At 40.7% G+C, this 25,936-nt stretch overlaps 1 protein-coding gene across 4 annotated transcripts in view; it reads right to left on the bottom strand.

The window, feature by feature from the left end:
* The window catches only part of LOC125454947 (CAP-Gly domain-containing linker protein 4-like), a 265,594-nt gene that overhangs the window by 121,192 nt on the left and 118,466 nt on the right, over positions 1-25,936 (bottom strand). For 3 of the 4 annotated variants that reach the window (XM_048536323.2, XM_059648632.1, XM_059648634.1), the window contains 2 exons: positions 11,926-12,061; positions 8,361-8,498 (listed from right to left, as the gene is read on the bottom strand). In XM_048536323.2, coding sequence (XP_048392280.1) covers positions 8,361-8,498; positions 11,926-12,061 — 274 coding nt within the window. The remainder of the gene's footprint in view (positions 1-8,360; positions 8,499-11,925; positions 12,062-25,936) is intronic. The other variant, XM_059648633.1, reaches the window with a different exon arrangement.

The following is a 25,936-nucleotide window of genomic DNA, read 5'->3' as shown; positions in this document are numbered from 1 at the left end:
TGAAGGTGGGACTTCATCTCCATGTGGATGTGTGGTGGTCACACTTACCAATAGCATCTGCAGCCAGAAGATTGGTAAGGATGAGGTCAAGTATGGTTTTTCCCTTTTGCTGGTTCCCTTGTCACCTGCTGCAGACCCAGTCTAGAAGTTATGTATTTAAGGACTCAACCAGTGCAAACAATAAGGACAAAGAACAAAGAAAATTACAGCACAGGAACAGGTCCCCTGAGCCTGCAGTGATCCAGATCCTTTATGGAAACCTGTTGCCTATTTTCCAAGGATCTGTATCCCTCTGCTCCCTGCCCATTAATGTATCCGTCTAGATACACCTTAAATGACGCTATCGTGCCCGCCTCTACCACCTTCGCTGGCAATGCTTTCCAGGCACGCACCACCCTCTGCGTAAAGAACTTTCCACGTATATCTCCCTTAAACTTTTCCCCACTCACCATGAAATCGTGACCCCTAGTAATTGAGTCCCCCACTCTGGGAAAAAGCTTCTTGCTATCTACCCTGTCTATACCTCTCATGATTTTGTAGACCTCAATCAGGGCCCCCCTCAACCTCCGTCTTTCTAAAGTAAATAATCCCAATCTACTCAACCTCTCTTAATAGCTAGTGCCCTCCATACCAGGCAACATCCTGGTGAATCTCCTCTGCACCCTCTCCAAAGCATCCACATCCTTCTGGTAATGTGGTGACCAGAACTGTACGCAGTATTCCAAATGTGGTCGAACCAAGTACAACATAACATGACCTGCCAACTCTCGTACTCAAAACCCCATCCGATGAACGAAAGCATGCCATATGCAGCTTGACCACTCTATCTATCTGCATTGCCACCTTCAGGGCACAATGGACCTGAACACCCAGATGCCTCAGTGCATCATTTCTCCCCAGGGCTTTTCCATTTAGCGTATAGTTCGCTCTTGAATTGAATCTTCTAAAATTCCTCACCTCCCATTTGCCTGGATTGAACTCCATCTGAAATTTCTCTGCCTAATTCTCCAATCCGTCTATATTCTGCTGCATTGTCCGACAGTCCCCTTCACCATCTGCTACTCCACCAATCTTAGTGCCATCTGCAAACTTGCTAATCAGACCATCTATACCTTCCTCCAGATCATTTACATATATCATAAACAACAGTGGTCGCAACCCAGATCCCTGTGGAACAACCTTGGTCACAGTTCTCCATTTTGAGAAACTCTCTTCCACTTCAACTCTCTGTCTATTGTTGCCCAGCCAATTCTCTATCCATCTAACAAGTACTCCCTTTCCCCATGCAACTTCACTTTCTCCATTAGCCTAAAATGGGGAATCTTATCAAACACTTTACTGAAGTCCATGTATATGACATGTACAGTCCTTCCCTCATCTATCAACTCTGTAACTTCCTCAAATAATTCTATGAAGTTGTTAAGACATGACCTTCCCTGCACAAAACCATGCTGCCTATCACTAATAAGCCCATTTTCTTCTAAATGTAAATAGATCCTATCCCTCAGTATCTTCTCCAGCAGCTTCCCCACCACTGACGTCAGGCTCACCGGTCTTTAATTACCTGGATTATCCTTGCTACCCTTCTTAAACAAGGGGACATTAGCAATTCTCCAGTCCTCTGGGACCTCACCTGTGCTCAAGGATTCTGAAAAGATATCTGTTAAGGCCCCAGCTATTGCCTTTCTTGCTTCCCTCAGTAACTTGGGATAGATCCCATCCAGGCCTAGGGACACGTCCACCCTAATTCCTTTCAGAATATCCCACACTTCTCTCTTCCTTATGCCAATTTGACCTGGAGTAATCAAACATCCATCCCTAACCTCAACATCCATCATGTCCCTCTTCTTGGTGAATACCGACCCAAAGTACTCATTAAGAATCTCACTTATTTTCTCTGACTCCTTGCATAGCTTCTCTCCTTTGTCCTTGAGTGGGCCAACCCTTTCCCTAGTTACCCTCTTGCTCATTATGTCCGAATAAAAGGCTTTGGGATTTTCCTTAACCCTGTTTGCTAAAGATATTTCATGACCCTTTTTAGCCCTCTTAATTCCTCCTTTCAGATTGGTCCTACTTTCCCGATATTCTTCCAAAGCTTCGTCTGTTTTCAGTCGCCTAGACCTTATGTATGCTTCCTTTTTCCTCTTTGCTAGTCTCACAATTTCACTTGTCATCCATGTCCCCTAATCTTGCCCTTTCTATCCCTTATTTTCACAGGGACATGTCTGTCTTGCACCCTAATCAACCTCTCTCTAAAAGCCTCCCAAATATCAAATGTAGATTTACTCTCAAACAGTTGCTCCCAATCCACATTCCCCAGCTCCTGCCAGATTTTGCTACAGTCAGCCTTCCCCCAATTTAGCACTCTTCCTTTAGGGCCACTCTCATCTTTGTCCATCAGTATTCTAAAACTTACAGAATTGTGATCACTATTCCCAAAGTAATCCCCTACTGAAACTTCAACCACCTGGCCAGGCTCATTCCCCAACACCAGGTCCAGTATGGCCCCTTCCTGAGTTGGACTATTTACATGCTGCTCTAGAAAACCCTCCTGGATGCTCCTTACAAATTCTGCTCCATCTAAACCCCTAACACTAAGTGAATCCCAGTCAATGTTGGGAAAATTAAAATCTCTCATCGCCACCACCCTGTCGCTCCAAAATTTTTGCATAATCTGTCTACATATTTGTACTTTATCTCACGCTCGTTGTTAGGAGGCCTGTAGTATGGCCCCAACATTGTTACCGCACCCTTCCTATTTCTAAGCTCTGCCCATATTGCCTCACTGCTTGAGTCCTCCATCGTGCCCTCCTTCAACACAGCTGTGATATCCTCTTTGACCAGTAATGCAACTCCTCCACCCCTTTTACCACCCTCTCTACCCCGCCTGAAGCATCTATATCCTGGGATATTTAGGTGCCAATCTTGCCCTGCCCTCAACCAAGTCTCAGTAATAGCAATAACATCATACTCCCAGGTACTAATCCAAGCCCTAAGTTCACCTGCCTTACCTACTACACTTCTCGCATTAAAACAAATGCACCTCAGACCACCTGTCCGTTTGCGTTCATCATCTGTTCTCTGCCTCCGCTTTCCCTTAGTCACACTGACTTCATTATCTAATTCTTTACAGGCTTTAGTTACTACCTCCTTACTGTCCACTAACCTCCTTATTTGGTACTTATCCCCCTGCCACATCAGTTTAAACCCTCCCCAACAGCATTAGCAAAAGCACCCCCTAGGACATTGGTTCTGGTCCTGCCCAGATGTAGACCGTCCGACTTGTAATAGTCTCAACTCCCCGATGACAGGTCCCAATGTCCCAAAAATCTGAAGTCCTCCCTCCTGCACCATCTCTCAAGCCACTCATTTATCCTGCCTCTTCTTTCATTTCTACTCTGAATAGCACATGGCACTGGTAGCAATCCTGATATTACCACCTCTGAGGTCCTACTTTTTAACTTGGCTTCTAACTTCCTAAATTCTGCTTGTAGGACCTCATCCCATTTATTACCTATATCATTGGTGCCTATAAGCACCACGACAGCTGGCTGTTCACCCTCCCCCTTCAGAATGTCCTGCAGTCGATCTGAGACATCCCTGACCCGTGCACCTGGAAGGCAACATGCCATCTATGAGTCTCATTTTCGACCACAGAACCGCCTATCTCCTCTCCTTGTAATCGAGTTCTTTATGACTATAGCGCTTCCACTCTTTTTCCCACCCTTCTGTACAGCAGAGCCAGCCGCAGTGCCATGAACCTGGCTACTGCTGCCTTCCCCTGGTGAGCCATCTCACCCAACAGTATCCAAGGAGGAGGATGACCGCAGGGGACACCTGAACTGCCTTCCTGCTTTTTCTCTGCCTTTTGGTCACCCATTCCCTTTCTCCCTCAGCAATCCTAATCTGCGGTGTGACCAATTTGCTGAACGTGCTATCTACGACTTCCTCAGCATTGCAGATGCTCCAAAGTTAGTCCATTCACAGCTCCAGAGTCGTCATGCGGTCTAACAAGAGCTGCGGCTGGACACACTTCCTGCACATGTAGGAGTCAGGGACATCAGCCGCGTCCCTGAGGTCCCACATTGAGCAAGAGGAGCATAACACAGGTCTCCTGCCATTTTTACTCTTAAGCTTAGATTAGTCCTACTATAAAATCAAATACTGGATAAATGAAATGAAAAACTTTTTACCAATCACTCTACTTACCAGCCCACGATTAAAAAAAAAAGAAAATCTTGACCTATCAAAACACCACAAAGTCTTTTTTTTGGGTTAGAGGAGGAGGATGGGTGGGAGACACTACACGTGTACAGTTTTGGTTAGCCACTGCCCAAATATATCAGTTCACTCACCTTCCCAGACAGCAATTCGACCACTCCCATGCAGCTCTGCTGTCGACTTGAAGAACTTACCTTCTCTCGGCAGCCCCCTGGTCCTCGCTCTCACCGCTCCCGCTGCTGCTGCAAAAATGGAGGCCGCTGATACCATGAGGTAAGTATTTAAATGGGAAACTTACCTTCTCGGCAGCCTCGTCCTCGTTCTCACCGCTCGAGCTGCTGCTGCAAAAATGGAAACTACTGTTGAGCCACTCTTGGTGGTGGACATTGAAATCCCCCACTCAGAGTGTGTTTTGTGCCCTTGTCATCGTCAGTGCTTCCTCCAGGTGTTGTTCAACATGGAGGAATAGAGATTCATCTGCCGAGGGAGGCCATACATGGTAATCAGGAGGAGGTTTCTTTGCCCATGTTTAACCTGATGTCATGAAACTTCATAAAGTCAGGAGTCAATGTTGAGGGCTGCTTGAGTAATTCCCTCCCAACTATATATCCCTGTGCTGCTACCTCTGCTGGGTCTGTCCTGCCAGTTGAACAGGATATATCCAAGAATAGTGATGGTGGCATCTGAGAGATCTGTAAGGTATGATTCCTTGAGTATGACAATATAGGCTGTTGCTTGACTAGTCTGTAAGACAGCTCTCCCAATTTTGGCACCAGCCTCCAGATGTTAGCAAGGCAAACTTTGCAGGGTCAACTGGGCTGTTCCTGCCATTATCTTTTCCCCTGCCTTGGTCAATGCCTGATGATCCATTTGGTTCCATTTCTTTGAGACTTTGTAGTACTTGATACAACTGAATACCCTGCTAGGCCATTTCAGAGGGCAACTGAGAGTCAACCACATTGTTGTGCGTCTGGAGTCACATCTCGGCCAGATCAGGTGGGGATGGCAGATTTCCTTCCCTGAAGAACATCAGAGAACCAGATGGGTTTTTACAACAACTGACAATGGCCTCATGGTCATCAGTAGATTCTTAATTCTAGATATTTTTATTGAATTCAAATTCCATCATCTGCTGTGGCAGAATTCAACTCCAGGTCCCCAGAACATTATGTGACGTTATGGATTCATGGTCTAGCGATAATGCCACTAAGCCATCACCTCCCTCGAGAGAAGGACAAGGTCAACAGTTGCACGGAAAAGCAATCATCCCTAAGTTTCCCCTCCAAGCTGACTTGATAATAGACCACTGCTCTTTGATGAATCACAATCATAAAAGTTCATACCTTACACGTTTTCTCCAGGAAAACATCGCCTTCTCATGGGCAATTGGGGACAAAAAATAAAAATAAATGCTAGCATTGTCAACGAATGATGCCCACCTTCCAAGAATAAGAACGTATAGGTGAAAGAAATGAAATACATACCTGATCACTGCCCTTTTCAAATCACTCTATAGTCAGGTGGAAGCCTGTTTAGAAATCTAAACTTACGTGCAGCATTCAAAAACAATAAGTATCCAGTGCAAGATATCCAAGGCAGCTATAAGAGCCAAGGAAGATGATTTCAAATGCTTTGGCATTTTTCAAATCTTCTCTGCCCACAAGAGGACTGGAGGACAGCTGATGTGGTACTACTGTTTAAACAGAGTGGTAACAATAAACCAGGAAACTCCAGGCCAGACAGTCTAACAACTGCGGTGGAAAAACTATTGGAAAGAATGTAAGGGACAAATTTAATCTCCTGTAAGAAACACAAGAACTACTCAAGGATGGTCAGCATGGCATTGTAAGAGGGAGACATATATGGGCCCCAGTGATATTTTTGACAAAGTCTCACACTGAAAACTGGTTAAGAGGCAGGATCCAGGGCAATTTGGTAGCTGGGTCAAGAATTGATTTAGTGGCAATGGTCAAAGGATGTCATTATGACTGAAGCCTGTGTGCAGTGGCATAATCACACAGATTGGTGCTGAGTGCCTTGCTGTTTGTTGTGTACATTTAAGCTCTAGACATGAATGTAGAAGATGCAGTTAGTAAGTTCTCAGATGACATGAAAATTGATGGTGTGGTAAACAGCGATGAGGAAACCCTTAGACAATGAAGCAACGTGGGTGGTGAGATTGATTGAACTGTATCAATTGGAATTTAATTCCAAAAAGTGAAAGGTGATGCATCTTGGCAGGACTACCAAGGCATGGGAGCACATGTTGAATGGCAGTTCCCAGGAAATACAGAGTACTACTGATCAACTATGTGACCTCAGAGCGCTCGAAATCATAAACATGCAGGAAAATCAGCCAGGTTTTATTTTTCCGAAAGCTTATACAGTCATTCCTGCTGGAGTTGCAGATGTGAGGCAAGTACAAAGGAACGTAAGAACATGAGAACTTGGAACAGAAGAAGGCAATTCAGCCCCTCAGGCTGATCTCTTCTCAGTCTCAACTCCAGTTTTCTGCCTGTTTTCCATAATCTTTCAACCCATTACTGATCATAAATCTATCTATTTCCTCCTTAAATTTACTCAATGTACCAGCATCCACCACAGTCTGGGATAGTTAATTCCACAAATTCATAATCCTTTGACAAAAGTAATTTCTCTTCATTTTTATTTTAAATCTGCTACCCCGATCTTAAAATAGACAATAGGCAATAGGTGCAGGAGTAGGCCATTCAGCCCTTCGAGCCAGCACTACCCTTTGACTTCTTCTAAACTTTTGGTTCTAGATTGCCCCATATGAAGAAAGATCCTCTCTACATCTACTTTGGCAATCCCCCTTACCATCTTATATACCTCTCCTGGATTTCCTCACATTCTTCTAAACTCAAGAGAGTACAGGCCTAAACTACACAATCCAACTTTGTAAGATAAACTCCTCATCTCTGGAACAAATCGAGCAAAATTTCTCTGAACTGCCTCCAATACAACTGCATCCTTCCTCAAGTAAGGGGATCAAAATTCTATGCAGAACTCCAGATATGGTTTCAATAATGCCTTGTACAATTGCAGTAACACTTCTTCACTTTCACACTCTATTCTTTTAACAATAAATGTCAAAATATAAAACTGTCTTCCTTATAACCTGCTGTATCTGCATTTTAGATTCATGCACAAGAACACCGAGATCACTCCACACCAAAGCATTCTTAAGTTTCTTCCCATATAGATAATTTGTCTTTCTATTCCTCCATCCAAAATGGATAATCTCACACAAATCCACGAAATATTTCACGTATGGAAAGAATCAGTCATACCTGGGATATCCTTTGCATTTAAATGGCCACCACAGACTGACAGGAAGTTCCTGGCTTCTGGCAAGTGAAGTGGTGTCCTTTAAATTTGGATCAGAGATAATGGGAACTGCAGATGCTGGAGAATCCAAGATAACAAAGTGTGGAGCTGGATGAACATAGCAGGCCAAGCAGCATCTCAGGAGCTCCTGAGATGCTGCTTGGCCTGCTGTGTTCATCCAGCTCCACACTTTGTTATCCTTTAAATTTGGCACCAGATCTACAATCCCAGAATGGTCAGAATCTCCTGCTTACCTGCCATGTAATTTGCTGTAAACTCATGCAACATCTCGCTTGCATGGATAATGAGCTAAGAAGCACATAATCATGTGAAATAAGTTGCTCCAGGCATTGGCAGTTACACGCCAGCCAACATCCTTGATGCCATGCTTTAACTTCAAAATGGAAAATACCAGCCAACAAGTATATTCAAAAGTAAAGTACTTTATCAGTTAAAGCAGTCCTGACTCCTGTTACCTCAAAAATAATCAGTTGGATTGATCTTGCTACAGTTATCACCATTCAACAGTCCTCATCCTAGCAACTTATGTTAGAAATTGCTACCCTTTTTAAGGAAAGCAATATTAAGTGCAATCACTACAAGAGAAAAGAAAAAAAAAACATAAAAGGAAGGGCTTAAATAAGTTAATGATATTATCAGTACACCCTTTATCAAGTAATGACATGATAGATTAAAAAAAATGAAAAAATTATAATCTTCAACAAAGCCAAAACAAACACTTTTTTTATGATTAATACCTAATTTATTTACCATGGCAGACTTCTCCCTACCTGTGTTAACTTTTGATGTAACACGCGACAAATCAATTTTTTGTGATCGGACAGGAGTTGACGTTTTACTTGATGTCCTTGTTACACTCTTTTTTACCATGGGTACTTTGCTAATCTTGGAAAGTGGTGCAAAAATCCCTTAAAGGAAATAAAAATACTTAGAAAAGATCTGCCACTACAGAATTCATCTGGAATAACAGTCCCTCAAAAGCCCTCTACATTAATTGCAAATTCCAAAGAAGCTTTTTTACAGATTTTACTTTATCATCAATTTTCAAGATATCCTTCTCTGCCTTAAAGACCACATAGAGGTATGCATTATTTAACCATGCCGCCTGAACCTAAGCGAAACATTAGCAGTTGAATTAGAGTGTTCCCTGGGTATGTCTTCCGGTGTTTCCATCCTTGGGACTGTGGCGAAATGCTTACCACTTATCTTGATGGTACAATGAATATAGATCACTACATGCGGAATTGTTGCAGCAAACACACATCCTACAATTCTGGCACACTTATTTCAAAGGCAAAGTTTGCAAATCATCAGTAATTTTAAGGTTAGTAATTTGCAGTCCTACTTCATTGGTAGATACTGAAATCTTACGCCTATTTTATTTAATAAATTAACCAAATTAAAATTTCACTGCCATAAATAGTAAAGAAAAGTGTCCTGAGCATCTTAATCTTAATTACATCAGAAGGCTTTGATCTCAAGTCTTTTCTCAGAACTGTCAATACCTTTCACTGGCATCATCCTAGTAAAGCTGCACTGCATACACTCCATGTCGTTAATGGGTGTCAAAACCACTAATAGCCAATGTTTAGTTTAAAATTATGAGTGTGCGCTTTGCTCTTATAAATTGTTGTTGACCTTTTTTATAGACTTTTTTATTGACTTGTCTCTACACTTTCAGAGAATTATGTATCCGAACAAAAAACAGAAACTGCTGATGAAACTTAGCAGATATCCAGCATATGTGGGAAGAAAGTAGAGTTATCAAGTTTCAAGAGATAGTAGAACTGCTGATGCTGGAGAATCTGAGATAACAAGGTGTAGAGCTGGATGAACACAGCAGGTCAAGCAGCATCAGAGGAGCAGGAAGGCTGATGATTCAGACCATTCTTCAGAAATGGGGGAGGCAAGAGGATCCTGAAAAAAATACGGAAGGGGTGGCGGATAGAAGATGGACAGAGGAGAAGATAGGTGGAGAGGAGACAGACAGGTCAAAGAGGCAGGGATGGACCCAGTAAAGGTGAGTGTAGGTGGAGAGTTAGGGAGGAGATAGGTCAGTCCAGGGAGGACGGACAGATTAAGGGGGCAGGATGGGGTTAGTAGGTAGGAGAGCGGGGTGGGGCTTGAGGTGGGAGGAGGGGATAGGTAAGAAGAAGGACAGGTTAGGGAGGCAGGGACGAGCTGGGCTGGTTTTGGGATGCGGTAGGGGGAGCAGAGATTTTGAAACTTGTGAAATCCACATTGATACCATTGGGATGCAAGGTTCACAAGCGGAATATGAGTTGCTGTTCCTGCAACCTTCTAGTGGCATCATTGTGGCACTGCAGGAGGCCCAGGATGGACATGTCGTCTGAGGAATGGGAGGGGGAGTTGAAATGGTTCGCGACTAGGAGGTGCAGTTGATTAGTGCGAACCGAGCGTAGGTGTTTTGCAAAGCGGTCCCCAAGCGTCCGCTTGGTTTCCCCGATGTAGAGGAGGTCACAACTTTTTGAGTTTCGAGTTTGGTGATTCTGTACTTGAAAGCTTAGATTTCAATGTCCACTGCCCAAACCCTTCAACATTTTTCAGCTGAGCTTTGAACCCATTGTTATTGTTGCAAATAACACTGTATTATCCCATGCATCATATTAGGTTACATCTGCCATCCACCTGGTAATTCTTTACAAACCTCCACTATGTAGCAAGCTTACTTTGCTGCCATCAGCAAATTTTCAGATTGTGCTACCTTTACTAAAATTAGGTAGCCCTGTTGCACACAAATTTTAGCTTTTCTACACATTTAGCCTCTTTGTTGCCTGTTAACTAAATTTGTTGTCCTGCTACTGAAGATTATTTTATATCATGGAGCAGAATACGTTTAAGATAACTGCATTTAATTCCAGTCTCTGTGCTATAGGAAAGATTTTGTTAAATTTGAAAGGGTTCAGAAAAGATTTACAAGGATGCTACCTGGATTGGACAATTTGAGCTATATGGAGAGGCTGAATGGGTTGGGCTATTTTCCCTGGAGTGTCAGAGGCTGAGCAGTGGCCTTATAGAGGTTTATAAATTCATGAGGGGCATGGGTAGAGTGAATACCCAAGGTCATCTTCCCAGAATAGGTGAGCTCAAAACTACAGAGCATAGGTTTAAGGTAAGAGGGGCAAGATTTAAAAGAGACTTGAAGGGCAACTTTTTCACACAGAGCGTGGTGCGTGTAGTGAACGAGTCGCCAGAGAAAGTGGTGGAGACTGATATGATTACAATATTTAAAAGGCATCTGGATTGGTATGTGAATAGGAAGGATTTAGAGGGATATGGGTCAAATGCTGGGAAATAGGACTAGATCAGTTTAGGATATCTGGTTGGTGCTGACAAGTTGGACTGAAGGGTCTGTTTCCATGCTATATAACCCGATGACTCTAAAAGGTTTTCGTGTCATTTTATCAAAATTTCTCAAAGTTGATAAACATTACATGTAATTCATTCCCTTTATCAATATTGTTGGTTCTGTCTTCAAAACAACTATCACATCTGTCAAAAAGAGACCTATCTATAATAATCATTTGTTGGCTGTCATGTATTTCAAAATGGAAGCCAATTTAATGTTGAACTATGGCTTCCAAGTGATTTTGTATTATTAGCTGACAGTATGTTACTGGTCTGTAACTATGTAGTTTGCCCTTTCCTCACTAAGTGATGTTACATGACTATACTTCAATCCCATAGCATGGCTTGTACATTTAAGGAAACGTTTCAAATAACGGGGATATCTTATTTCAAGCTTCCTACAAAAACATCAGGACAAATAATTTACCCCCACTTAAGTCGTGCTAAAACTTTCAGAAGGAATTTTGCTTCTGATATCTATGTTAAAGTTAGGTGTAGGCACAAATAAAAAGTATGTATTAATATCTGTCATACATTGACACATTGATTATCCAAAATTAGACTTTCTTTTTGATTTCTGAATGATCCTGTCTTCTCTTCAACTATTCTTTATTTTTAGTATGCTTAGAAATCCCTTTGCTCTTTGAAATCCATTTTTCATGTTCCTTTTGTGGCCCTCTAATCTGTCTCTTTGCTTTCTTACTGTACTTTCTATATTTCTTAGGATTATCTTTAAACTGTTAGCTCTAATTTATACCCTGATATTTTAATTGTCCTCTTAATTTATCCACAGAATTTTGTATTCTTTGTGCTCCAATATTTTGTTCTTTTTAGTAAGTAATTATTCTATCCAATCTCTCACAAATACAATCAGCAAATAAGCAATGGCAGATGAATGCATGTAAAGCTGAGGAGCAAAACGTTAGCCAAGTTCTGGAAATACAAATAAGAAATTACAATATATACCGTGTTTAATGGGACAGCTAAAATACTGAATGCCACAAATACTTCCATCATTCTTTCCCTCTGCTTCATCCAGCTCAATCCCTGCCCACTGGCCACTGGCAAATTCAGTGGTGCCACAAAATCGTAGCGTGCCAACCTAAGAGAAGTAAAAAATGTAGGAAGAAGATTTAAATACATGAAAGGCATAAATGGCATGTATTTGGCTTTCATCATTACTTAATTTTCTTACTAATTCTAAAGCATGAAATGGTTCCATTTTTACTTTGAGTTTGCAGACTACATCACATTCACAGAAAATTATCAATACATCTCTTGTTTAAGTGGCAAACTATATAAACATTTATACAGATACACATTTGCATACACTTTCAATTACACATTTAATAAACTTGAATCGGATTGACTGGAATTCTTAATTCATAAAACTGTTAATATGTCAATGCTAAACAAGTGAGAAACATAGTCATTAGAAGTAGTCAATAAAAGTGCATCACAAAAAACTGCTAAGGACATCTGGAAATAATTATTCATGATAAACAACCAGCAAAAGCCATCAATACAAAAAACAAAACCAATATCATGTTCACTAGAATGATCTCTGGTGGGGAGGGATAGTGTGATGAACAAAGATTGAACCAGCTGAGACTCTACTCTTTCGAATTTTGAAGAATGAGAGGTGATCTCATTGAAACATATAGCTTTTTTAAGAGAAATGACAGTTTACATATGAGAGGATGCTTCCTCTCATGGGGGAGTCTCAGATCAGAAGTCATAGTCACAGAATAAAGAGGTGCCAACTTAAGACTTAAATGAAGAAGAACTTCTTTTCTCGGAGGGTTGTGAGTCTTTGGAACACTTTGCCACAGAGCACTATGGGACAGAGTGCTTGTGTATACTTAAGACTGAGATAGAATCTTGATTAGTAGGGAAATCAAGGGTTACAGGGAAAATGCAGGAAAAGTGGTCATGAGGAATGTTGGATCAGACTTGATCCTATTGAATGATGCTGACTCAAGGTGCCGAATGGCCTACACCTATTCCTATTGTTAATGGTCTTCTGGTCTCATATCAATTCTTGTGGCAGAGTGGTAATGTCACTACTTCTAGGCCAGATGTTCTGAACTCACATCACATTCAGAATGTGATGGTCATGGAGGTGTTTATAATACATCCAAACAAGTTGATTCAACAAAAGATTTCTACGCAGAAAGGATTTGGAAATGAGAACATCAAGATGAGTTTAAAATTCTCTTCAATCAGACACTGCCGATACAAGAACTTTATTCCAACAAGACAGGCATATTTACATAATGACTGAGGGCAGTAGTCCATTGCAACTTTATCTCAGACCTTCTGCTAACATATATAGCTATCCTCATGTTGATTGCATGTATGTGAAAAATCTGCTCCTGCTGTCACAGAAGAAAGGTTTATTCTAAGACCTACAGGATATTCACTGAAAGACAGGTTGGAATGCCAGCTAAGAAAAACTTGTGATCATAAATGAGAGATATAAAACCAACAAAAATAATTAACTGCCACCAATGTTAATGAAGAAGGTTAAAATGTGAAAGCATGAAAAATCTGGCAAGGCTTGGGACATGAATGAACTGCTCATCCAAAAGAATGGGCCTCATTTAATCTGCTGTAGACGCTTGTCTATCAACTAGCCAATAGTGTGGTCAATGGGCTGGAGTAGAAATATGGGGCCCACAGAATGAAGTTGCAGCTGATGGCAATAACTGGGGATGCTTGGGGATGTAAGCTGGGAGTTTTTGGAGGCACTGGCCACAAGCAGGGATGTTGCTGCAATCAAAGATTCTAGTTGCAATTTATGAAGGAAGTTCTTAGTCTGATCTGAGGGCAGGGGTGGGTAACCTCGTGTAGGGGTGACTCAGATACTTTTTTTATGAGAGTTAGAATGGCACTTCATGTTGCACAAAATTAATGTAAAACTTAATTTTAAGGTGCAAAAGCTAATCCCTGGTGGAAACCAACAGTTGCCCCTCTTTCCGAATGGCTCAGGCATCAGTTTGAAATTGCAGGTTTGCGTGATAAGGAGAGGCTGGAGGCTGGGAATTTTTCCACTGGAATGTAGTAATGGAGGTTGAAAGATGATCTTATAGAGGTTTATTAAATCATGAAGGGTCATAGATGAGGTGATAAGCAACAATCTTTTTTCCCTAGGGCAGAGGAGTTCAAAACTAGAGTGCACAGTTTTGAGGTGATAGGAGAAAGATTTAAAAGGGACCTGAGGGGCAACACTTTCATACAGAAGGCAGTTCATATGTGGAATGAACTGCCAGAGAAGGTGGTAGATGCAGGTACAGCTACAACATTTAAAAGATATTTGGACAAGTACATGAATAGTAAAGGTTTAGAGAGATATGGGCCAAATGCAAGCAAATGGGGCTAGTTTAGTTTGGGAAGTTTAATTGGGATGGACAAGTTGGACCAAAGGGTCTGTTTCTGTGCTGTATGACACTATGACCCTATGATTCTACAGTGTGCTTTAATTAACACCATCAGATTTGGTCAGTATGTTGAAAGCACAACCTTGATTCCATAAAGACATCCTGCACAGCTGTTCAAAGTAGTACATTATATCAGGACAAAGCAATGAGAAAGTGTGATAGGAAGGGTTAACTTGCCCCCCATGTTCAGTTTCCACTAGATAGGAACAATTAAAATCTGGGCCATTATTTCAATGAGTGACTGGTAAATCTATGGAACATTTCCTGGTAAGATGGTGGAAACAGGTTATAATTTTTCACTCAAATATTAATTAAGTATAATTCTTCAGAAAATAATGCTCTGAAATCCAGTATATAAGTAACCTGAAGTAGAGAATGTAAGTATAGTATACTTGGGGACAAAAGTTGGATTTGCCCTATTGTTCGTAAAACTTTCCAGTCTGAGTTGCTTTGTTGACAGAGTCTGTTTGAAAATTAATGCAAGAAAATGATTGTTTTAATTAACCAAAAATGTCATTCTTGTAGTGACAGAGTGAGTCACTGAGGCACACAGAGGAATACAGGAATTAGGAACAGGAGTACGCCATATAGGTCTGTTAGCCCATTCTACCATACAATAGGTTTACTGCTGATCTAAATATGGTCTTAATCCCACTGCTCCTCATAACCCTTAGTTCCCTTGTCTGTTACGCCAGAAGAGTCCCCACAGGACAAAGATGTTTCAAGCTTGATCTCATTCAGAACTGGTCTCATCAAGGTGCAACTGACCTCAGGCTGGGTTAAGGATGTGGTTAAGGTTGGGTCAAGGTTAGATGAAAACAACACCAGGCTTTCCTTTCCCCAGCTTTCAAACACTGCTTTCAAAACTTCCCCACATATAATGGACAGTAAGAATAAAAAAAACAAAAATGCTGGTGAAACTCAGTAGCTCTCGTAGCATCTGTGGAGAGAGATTTGGAGTTAATGTTTCAAGTCCAATATGACTCTTCTTTGGGACACCAAAGATATTGGACTCAAAACGGTAATTCTATTTCTGTCCCTGCAAATGCCTGACTAGCTGAGAGTTTTTTTTTCTACATGTGCTGTTTTTATTTCAAATCTCCAGCATCCAGAGTTACTTTGCTTTTCAATAAATTACTGGCCATTGATTGACACCTTTAGAAATATTGGCATGAAAAGCATCATTAGCTCTGTGATAGAAAGAGAAGTAAAGAGAAAATTTGGCAAGGCTATAGTGTATAATTATGACAATGTAGAGTCTACTGAAAGAAAATTGCTCTTTCAGCTGACACAATTATTCTGAATTCATTCTGAAAGGGACAATAAATGAAGGAAGTATGGGGTGTATATCCATTGCTCAGGAGTAATTAATCTTAGCTGGAGTTTAAGTACATTATTCAGTTAGCTAGTCTATGCAGCTGTTCTAAAATTTATTTAACGTGAGAATTCACAGCATTAACACTATATTCAAATGCCCTTAGCTTAGCCACTTTTAATGCAGCAATTGAACTAGATTTAAGAATATAGCAATCAGCTTTTTCCAACTAAGAATGGAAACGAGATTTCCGGAACCAATCATGGATTTGCAGCTAGATCCCAAAGATAAAATATTCTGCATTCTAACCCTCTGGACTTGTTATTTTGACATTCCTTCAGTGAATTAGATTACGAACAGAAAATGAACAAAATCAAAAACACTGCAGTCAACCTACCACAGCTGTTTAATGCCATCAGAATCCCAAGAAGCCTGACTTTGAATTTTTTTTTAACAGACCAACTGAAAGCTTGAAAAATTCACATTTCTCCATCATTAGTAACAATCACTGAAGCTAATTTGTTACATAATTAACATACTGTTCTTCTAAGGTATTATAAATATTTTATGAAGTACTGAAGCTCTGTGTATGAAACATCAGCTTCAATAGAATGTGTGTTCTATCTTGTGTGTTGTCTACTGGTGCAGTATCCTCCTGATTTCTTATTTCTCAGTTCATAGCTGGCACAGTAACAAAAAGCAACAGCAGAATTCTTATCAATGTTGAAGCCATTGACAAAATCAATTAATGGAATAAGTTTCACTGATTTTGCTCAAATACTTTAGCGGACAACATCAGTGCATAGGGAGAGGAATCAGATAATGCATCCAGATATTGGAAAAAAATATGCAAGCTCCTGGACAATTTTAATTATCTTGCCTCATTAAAGTAGGCTTTGCAGGCTGGCTATCCTGTCTCATTGGCAGCAGTAAATCCCCCTTCATGCACTTTATAACTTACAGTAGAAGTCCCTGCTCATCACTTACAGGATGAATACATCTTTTAAAAGAAGATTGCAGTCAATCAATTAAATGCCAAGAGATAATAGGAACTGCAGATGCTGGAGAATCCAAGATAACAGTGTGGGGCTGGATGAACACAGCAGGCCAAGCAGCATCTCAGGAGCACAAAAGCTGACGTTTCGGGCCTAGACCCTTCATCAGAAAAAGCCAAGATTAAATGCCAATACAGCTTTCAGTTTAATTTATAACTGAAAATAGAGAGAGGTAAGGCCTCCCCCAGGCTTTCAGCCAGTTCTTTGGAAGCAGACAGGACTAGATGAGGTTTCCCCACAAATTAGCCAGAGAATGGTCAAATACCTGCCCAAGAAAGCCTTCTTGAAATTCATATTGGGGTTTTAGTAGGGGAACGGCCCGTGAGGATCAGGACCCAACGCCAGAAGAAAGTCAATTACATTGCTAGGTAAAGAAAGGTGAATATAACTTTGCCTATACTTACCTCTTGACATGCACTATCTCAGTCCATCTTCTTCCTCCTAAGCTATTCATACTAATCACTGCATCTTCATCACACTTCTGACATTTTTTTTTGCTTGCTCCCTTCATTGCTTCCATTAATAGGATTGCTCATCTAACCTACTTTCAACAGCTAAACATGTACCTGCTCAATTCAGGCTCTAGTCAATTACCTCCCATTCTCGACATCCCCACTCTCCCTGCATCTAGTTTCTTATGCACTATATGACATCACTACATGGTCCCACAATTCCCTACGTGACTCCTCAAATAGCCATTTACACCTTCCCCCAAAGCGCTGTTGAGACTGGTGGCCCTATCCAGGCAACAGATGAAACATTCAAAATTAGTGGGTCTCTGAGAGCACCAAGCATTGAATTGAATTGTGCTCTGCATGGCACAGTAAATGCTTATCGTGTGTCTTCAGTAGCACAAATAATTGTATCTTCATCCAAATTGAAGTCCTCCATCAGTACATTTTTCTTTTGCCATCCTAACTCTTGTCATTTTCTTCTTTATTCTAGCTGCCTTCTCAGCAGTAGGAGCTTCTTGAAGACACCTCAGAGACCTCTCCTGGGGCTGACAATCCCACATCATTACACCAATGCATCAGTGCACTTATTTACAAACCTAAAGAAAAGGGTAGCTATTTCTCAAACCTAGAGAGGCGTGCAGCTATTTATGAAGGCTTGCATCAGCTGAAACAGATAGCACAAATAAGCAATAGCAGGTACTGCTGGCAGAGGTAACCCTGAATTTACCAGATGTCAATGCATTTCTCTAGCTCTACTAAATGGATATGATGGCATTCCAGCCATGAAAAGGAAAATGCTTGATATATTCAAGTGAATTAGTAGGTCTGCTGAAGTCCTTGGCCCTATTTTGACATTCTTCCATCTACAAAAATGATAGTCATGTAACACCTGTACCCAAGAATCATTGCCATTTTCCTGTGTCATCTACTAGTTACTCCCAAGTGGATTAGTTGAACTCTGAAGCGTTTATGCTGGCTTGCAAGAATCGTTGAAATGGAGCTTAGAATGTCCTCCTGGTTGTCTGGCTTTGGCTTTCTGGTCATACAGAAAACCCTTATATATGTGAGCATCTTCAATTCTGAATACATGCAAACGCCAAGTGAAGCCACATCTGTTTGAAGCTCTGTCTTTGAGAGGCCCTCCACATCCAGTCTGACCAAGATATAATTATAAAGCGCTGTAGGTTTTGACCTGGTATAAAAGTATAAAGGCGTTTACTTCCAGCATGTGCACAGTTATCTTTATGGTATTTCCACTCTGCACTCTACCCTGGAGCATGTGGCCACCGCAAGGGGAATTCCATCTGCTCCCTGCCAGTAGTTAACTGTAACCTCGGCTTTTTCAGTTTTGATCAAAGCTCTGATGGTTTCTTATTTACTTTTGTTTCTAAAGTCTTTTTCAGCTTTGGGTAACTAGTACACTAAATGGATTCAATGGTAGACCATGTACTTGGGGTCTACAAGGAGTCACTCACCTCCAGCAATCCGCTCTGCCACATATTAGTAGGAGTGATGAACAACAGCGCCATGGAAATTAAGAACAATACAGGCAAGTATACCTCAAATATCTCAAGGAACCAACATAATTTACTACAGCTTACTGCTAGCTCTGTTGAAAACACTGTATCTGACTTTTGTAAAAGTAACAATTTTTTTTAATCACACTATAGGCTGTAAAGAATTTACCTTTTTATTCTTCTGCAATATTGATTCTGGACTGAAAGGGGTAAGGACTATTTTACACGCAAAGAATTGTGGAAAAGGCTAAGGATTGTGAAAAGTGTTACTACACCTCTTAAAAGCAGGTTACTGGTACTTACTGTAATTTACACTGCTGACTGTTCAAGCATTGAAGGAGGTTTAGTTGCAGACAAGCAAGAACCAGGAAGTGTACACAAAATGAGATTCAGATGGCAATAATCAGCTGATTGGTCTGTGAAATGGTGACCAGTTGTCAATGATAAAGGTCTTTAGCTACCAACTGTCAATGACAAAGGCCGTTTTACCTATCAACAAATATGTCATTGGCTTCTAGGTAGCTTGATAGCTTGTAAGTGTGACTGTTTGGTCAGAAGTCATCAGACCTCCAGAAAGGAAGGTCTTTCCTCTGCAAGCCTAAAAAAAGCCAGTTTATTTCCCCTCTATTTGTTGTAAGCTGTGGTTTTTAACCAATAAGTGAGGGATTTTATAAGTGTGAACCAATTGCTCTGTGTCTCGTGCACAAAAGTAAAAGTGCTAGAGAAGGAAGTCAGGGGTATAGGAAACCTTGAAAAGGCAAAAAGATGATCTCAGTGAATCCTGAGTACAATGGCCAATGAGCTGCCTTTGCATGTTTTCTTCTACCTGTTTTTCTTTATGTCTGTCTTTGTCTAGCCATGTGTACGTGTGGATAGGGGGAAGTTTACAAGGGGGTTAAAGTTTTAGCCAGTAGATTCGCACATTGCTGACTCATAATTATCTATCTATCGCTGGAACTATTTGTCTATAACAAAAGTCACTATTTGTTGTTACAGAAACCTGGTCTGTGCTTTCTGTCAATTTGAGACAAAAAGATAGGTAAAACAGGGAATTTTGCATTCTGTTAAAACTCCTTTTAACGTTGACTCCAGGAATAAGTGGGGTTTGATTTCCAGTAAGCTACCCCAGTGAGGTGGAATAAGGTTAACATTTTGGAGTTAAAAGATTTGACACAGTAGTTAAATTTCTTTACACTTTTAAACCTTCATCACTTTAGATACTTCCATCTGTTTAATTTTTGTACAGTAGCTTATGAGACTGCCTTGTCAGTAAGGTACTGGTGTGAAAGGTGGCTAAATGAATTCAGATGTTAGAGGATTCAGGTTTAAAACAGTACCAACTGAAGATAATAGGGCTACTAATATAAAGGGCATTAATTCATATTTTACTGAAGGAGCAGCCTCTCCCTCATCATAGAACCCATTTGCTTCCCGCAGCTTAAATCCTCCTGAATGGTTATATTGTGAATAAGCGTAAAGACATCATTATGTACTGACTGACATGCATTGTGAGGAAGCTTCATACTAAATTATGATTTGGGGACTTGGGTTATAAAGTGAAGGAAAAGCAGGTTTTATGTTTCAGTTTTGTGAAGGTCTGATGTGTCATTTTTAGCAAAGGTAAAAAGCCACTTTGAATAGTGAGTTTTAGCGAGTTTTGAGAAGATTTGTAGCTCAGGTTGAGGTTCTGGATGTGAGTTTGCTCGCTGAGCTGGAAGGTTAGTTTTCAGAAGTTTCGTCACCATTCTAGGTAACATCATCAGTGAACCTCCGATGAAGCAGACAAACTGGCAGAAAGCTAGCCAACAGGATACATGAACATCAACTAGCCACAAAACGACATAACCCACTATCACTCGTATCCTTACATACAGATAAGGAAGGACACCACTTTGATTGGGACAAGCCAAACAGAGACACGCACGAGAATTCCTAGAAGCATGGCATTCCAGCCGGAACTCCATCAACAAACTCATTGATTTGGAGCCAATCTACCATCCCCTGAGAAAAAGAACAGGAAATTACATCACCAACCCAAGGAAACCTAACCAGATAAATAGAAAGCGGGACATAACACCAGCGCTTCGTCGGAGGCTCACTGATGATGTTACCTAGAATGATGACGAAACGTCTGAAAACTAACCTTCCAGCTCAGCGAGCAAACTCACATCCATAGTGAGTTTTTTTTTATTTCATGGGATGTGGGTGTTGTGGCTAGGCTGGCATTTATTACCATCCGCAAATGCCCAATATCTATTGCTGACTGATTGAAAACAGTCACATGTAGGTCAGACCAGGTCGGATGCTAGTTTCCTTCCATAACCAGATGGGTTTTCCCTCACAATTAACTATGGTTTTGTGGTCAGCATTGGGCTATTAATTCCTGATTTTTTTTATTGAATTCAAATTTCACCATTTGCCATGGTAGGATTTGATCCTGAGTCCTCAGAACATTACCAGAGTCTCTGGATTAATAGTCTAGTCATAATAACACTAGGTCATTATCTCCCTTCCTAGTGAAAAAAAACAGCATTTCAAAAAATAGTCAAGTTTAGATAAATGAATAGCAAGCCACCAAGGGAGATAATTGCTAGGGTGATTGCTGACTTGAGTTTTACAACGAAGAGAGAAAGGGAGACAGAGCGATAAGAGGATCCAGAAGGAGATTCTTCAGTCTGATACAGTCTGGGCAGTCAGGACTCAGAGGAAAAAATCCTATGTATGTTAGAAGCAAGCCAGAAATAGAAGGCTGTGAAGGTGTCAGAGAATAAGACATTGTACAAAACTGTTAAAAGCATGAGATTAAGGAACTCTATTAGTGAGTGAGCTGAGTTAACAGCTTGTCTGAATGTCTCAGGAAGATATAATAACTAAAGAAAGAGCAGTAAGTCAATGGACCACTTTTCCAAAAAGTAACAGCTTAAAGCCTGTCAGTGAACAAGAAACATTAGCATGGAGATGGGTTACTTTTTACTGCAGCTTGGGTATCTGTAAGATTGTTCCTGGGGTAAAAGAGTTGAATCTTTCTTTCTGATATTTGTAATGAATTTATTTCAAATAATTCTTTCATCATGTAATATAGGGCTGAATTTTAGTAGATTTTGGCTTAGTCTCAATTATGATGACTTCCACAGAGGGATTTCTCTCTGTTAGCCCTCACAAATTTTCTCATGCTATTCTCCCCAGCTTACTTCAGTAGCTATGCACTACACCTCAATAATGTCCTGCTTGTGTCATCTCCACTGAGCATTGACGCATGTAGTCATGACTGCTGGGACCTCCTGGGATTCTGAATGCCATCACCATATTTAAAGCCCAGAACCTCCCCTTCACAATGCATGTAATGAGAGGGACATCAAAAATAAATGTTTCACTTGGCACATAAGCGGCATAGCTGACATGTCATTGCAAATACAAGCGCTCATTCATAAATGTGTTGTTGTTTAAGAACCAAGCTACATGGGTTACCTGCACTTAGTGTCATCCATCATAAAATCCTGTGTATGGAAGTGTTACTCTTTCCCTAACACCCAGTGTAACCTAACATATTTTCATTGTTGATATTGGAAAGCATTCACAAGATTGAAAATATTCACTTTTATTTATTATGCAACATAAAAATGTATGAAAAATAAAGAAAGCTGCATTTGCTTCTGGGAACAGAATGCACTTGTCATAGAGACATACAGCATAGAAAGAGGCCCTTCAGCCCACTATGTCTACGCCAACCAACAAATGCCAAACTCATTAATCTCATTTACCTGCACTTGATCTAAAGCCTATTATGCCCAGCATTTAAGTATTCATCCAGTTGCTTCTTAAATATTGCAAAAGTGCTTGCCTCCACAACCCTCGCAGGCAGTCTGTTGGGGTGAAAAAGCTTTTCCTCAGATCTCCTCTAAGCCACTTACTCCTCAGTTTACACATAAGCCCTCTTGTCTTACACATGTCTGTCACGGGGAAGAGATTTTCACGATTTACTCTATCTATGCATCTCATAATTTTGTATACCTCAATGAAATCCCATCGCCCCCCACTCCAACCTCTTCTGCTGCAAGGAGGACAAACCCAGCCTATCTAGTCTCTCCTCATAACTTAAAACTTTTCATCACAGGCAACATCCTAATGAATCTCCCCTGCACTCTCTCCAGTGTAATAATGTCTTTCTTATCGTGTAGCAACCATAAATACACATAGCATTTCATCTACGGCATAAGATACATTACATAAAGTTTGTAACAAGACTTCCTTGCTCCTATATCTCCATCCTGCCTTCTTCACCACACTGTCTACCTTCAGAGATCCCAGACCTTGTACATGAAGGTGACTTTGTTCCTCATACTGCCTAAGGATCTACCATTCATTGTGTATATCTGCCTCTTATTAGACCTTCCAAAATGCATTACCCCACACTTACAGGGATTAAACTCGTCTGCCGTTGCTCTGTCCAATTTGCCAATATCAGACTGCAGCCTAAGGCTATCCGTCTTATTAACAACAAAATCACCAATTTTCATGTCATGTGCAAAATTACTAATCATACTATGTATTGATATCCAAATGAACATCATGAACATAACAAACAGCAAGGGTCCCAGTATTGGACCTGTGGTATTGGTGGTCACAGGCTTTCAATTACAAAAACAACCATTTCCCATCACCCAAATTGTAAGCAAATTCTGGACCTGTTTGCCAACTTGTCTTGAATCCCATGGACTCTTACCTTTTGGACCAGCCTTCCATAAAGGACCTTTTCAAAGGACTTACTGAACTTCATGTAAACCACATCAACTGAACTATCCTCATTGATATATTTTGCAACCTTTTTGATAAACTCAGTTAAATAAGTCAGTCAGGATCTCCCTCTAACAAATCAGTTCTGCCTATCCCGAATCAATCCACGCCTTTCTAAATATTAATTAATCCTGTCCTTCATAATTTTTTCCAATAACTTCCCTATCACTGATGTCAGACTAACTGGTCTGTAATTACCTGGCTTATCCCCACTGCACTTCTTGAACAAAGGAACCACTTTAGTTATCCTCCAGTCTTCACCTGTGCCCAGTGAAGTATTAACTGTATCTGCCAGCAATCTTCTCACTTAGCATTTTGGGATATATCTCAACAAGCCCTGGGGATCTGTGTACTTCTATACCCACAAAAACATCTCATATCTCCTCCTTATTAATCTTAACGTGTTCTAGAACTTCACCGTCCCAACTGAAATCCTGAGCTACCATGTCTTTCCCCTTTGTAAATACAGGTGAGAAGTATTCTTTTTGAACCTCACCCTTGTCCACTGGCTCCATGCAAAGGTTACCCATTTGGTCTCTACTCTTTACTCTTAATATACTTATAAAAAGTGTTGGGGTTTTCTTTGATTCCATCCACTATAAGTATTTTTTTTGGCATCTCTTTTCCCTCCTCATTTCCTTTTGAAGCAACCTCCGATACTCTCTATACCTTTGGAGGACTTTCCCTGTTTTGATGCACTATACCTGACATATGCTTTCTTCTTTTTCTTTACCAAACTGTTTATATCCCTTGATATCTAGGGTTCTTGGGACTTACTGGCTCTTGCCCTAAACAGAACAGGGTGGCCCTGAATTTTCACTGTATTACTTTTAGAAGGCTGCCACTTTCCAAATGTAGACTTACCTGCAAGTAGCTGCTCTCAGTCTATGTTTGCCAGATTGTCTCTAATGATATTGAAACTGGCCTTCCCCCAGTTTAGATATATATCTTCTACACTATACTTATACTTTTTTCACAATAACTTTGAAACGTATAGAGTTATAGTCACTATTCTCAAATTGGTTGCCAACTAAAACTTCAACCAGTTTCATTCCCTAGGATTAGGTCTGGCACTGCTCCATTTCTAGCTGGACTATCTGCATGCTGACACTGTCTTTTAAGGAAAAAAAACTTGCAATGAACAAGTGATCAGTGCACCCAGACCACATCTATTGAAACTAGATGTCAATTAAGTGCTATCTCACTTGTACCTGGTGCTGCAGGGATTGGTTATGTAGAAGATGATATTTGTCCAGCTTAATGTTCTCATCTTCCTCCTTAGAAGACTGCTGCTATTCTGCTAGCTCTTCAGAGTCTATAACATTCTCTCTTGACACTCTGCAATTTTGCAAAGCATGGCACGCTGACACTATGCAACACATTCTGTCTGCAGTATACTACAAGGACCCAGTTCAATCTAAGTACCAGAAACTTATTTTCAGCAGTCTACTATCTGTTTCATTATGGCCATGGTTGAAGAATGATGGCCTCAGTAAGAGGGCTCTGTAACAGACGTTTCAGGCATTGTTGACGAAAGTAGCTCCCAATCTCACAGTAATCATCCTTGTAAGACATCTGGGATTGGAAACGAAGCAGAAACATGGGAGTCTTCAAGAATATAGGCATCATGGCAGCTCCCAGGATACCTAGCACAGACCTTTTAAGATCTGGTACAAATGATCATTGCTAACTTGTACATCGATGAAATGGAACCTTTTTCTCCTCACAAAATCAGCTGCATTACACGTCCACGTTTGGATGTACATGTCCATGTTTACAGTCTATAGCGTCCTGTATTTGGGGGAAGCCAGCTAAGTGGACCAAGCCTACCACCTGGGCTGTAGCACTGAACTTTTCAAGGGGAAATTACTTCAAGCACTTTGATCTGGCACAAATTGCTTCAGCATCAGCTTTGACATATATTAATAGGGTGAGAAATGTGACAGTTGTAACGGGTTCTCAGTGAGTTCTTGGAAGCAACCAATTGCTTAAACGCAACTGTCAATTTGATGACACTGGGAAATGGTGGCAAACCACCTTGTCAGGTCACAGGTCCCATTCCAGCAGCTGGAAGTGTCACGAGATATTCTCAGTCGGCAGTGACAATGCACCTTGTTTTTCTGGAGGAACATCAAGGACAATAGACTCTGGGCCTCCTTCTCTAGTAAGGATCTTATTTTTATGAGAAGGTTCTCCTACATTCACATCATTTATGCCCAAAGTTGCAAACCTTGCTTTATCTCTACAAACACTTTTAAACTTTGTGAGTGACATTTTCAGGTCTGCTCATTTTCCTGGTGCTGAATATGAAAGCATGGTAGTTAGCCTCCCTCATAGTTCAGTGTTTGCTAACCAGATAATGGGTGTTTCAAATTCAGAACTGTACAGACCTCATCGGTCT

This window comes from Stegostoma tigrinum, chromosome 9 (assembly GCF_030684315.1).
Source record: "Stegostoma tigrinum isolate sSteTig4 chromosome 9, sSteTig4.hap1, whole genome shotgun sequence".
NCBI lineage: Eukaryota > Metazoa > Chordata > Chondrichthyes > Orectolobiformes > Stegostomatidae > Stegostoma > Stegostoma tigrinum.
Note: the sequence above shows the minus strand (reverse complement) of the source record. Positions and strands in the feature narration are given on the sequence as shown.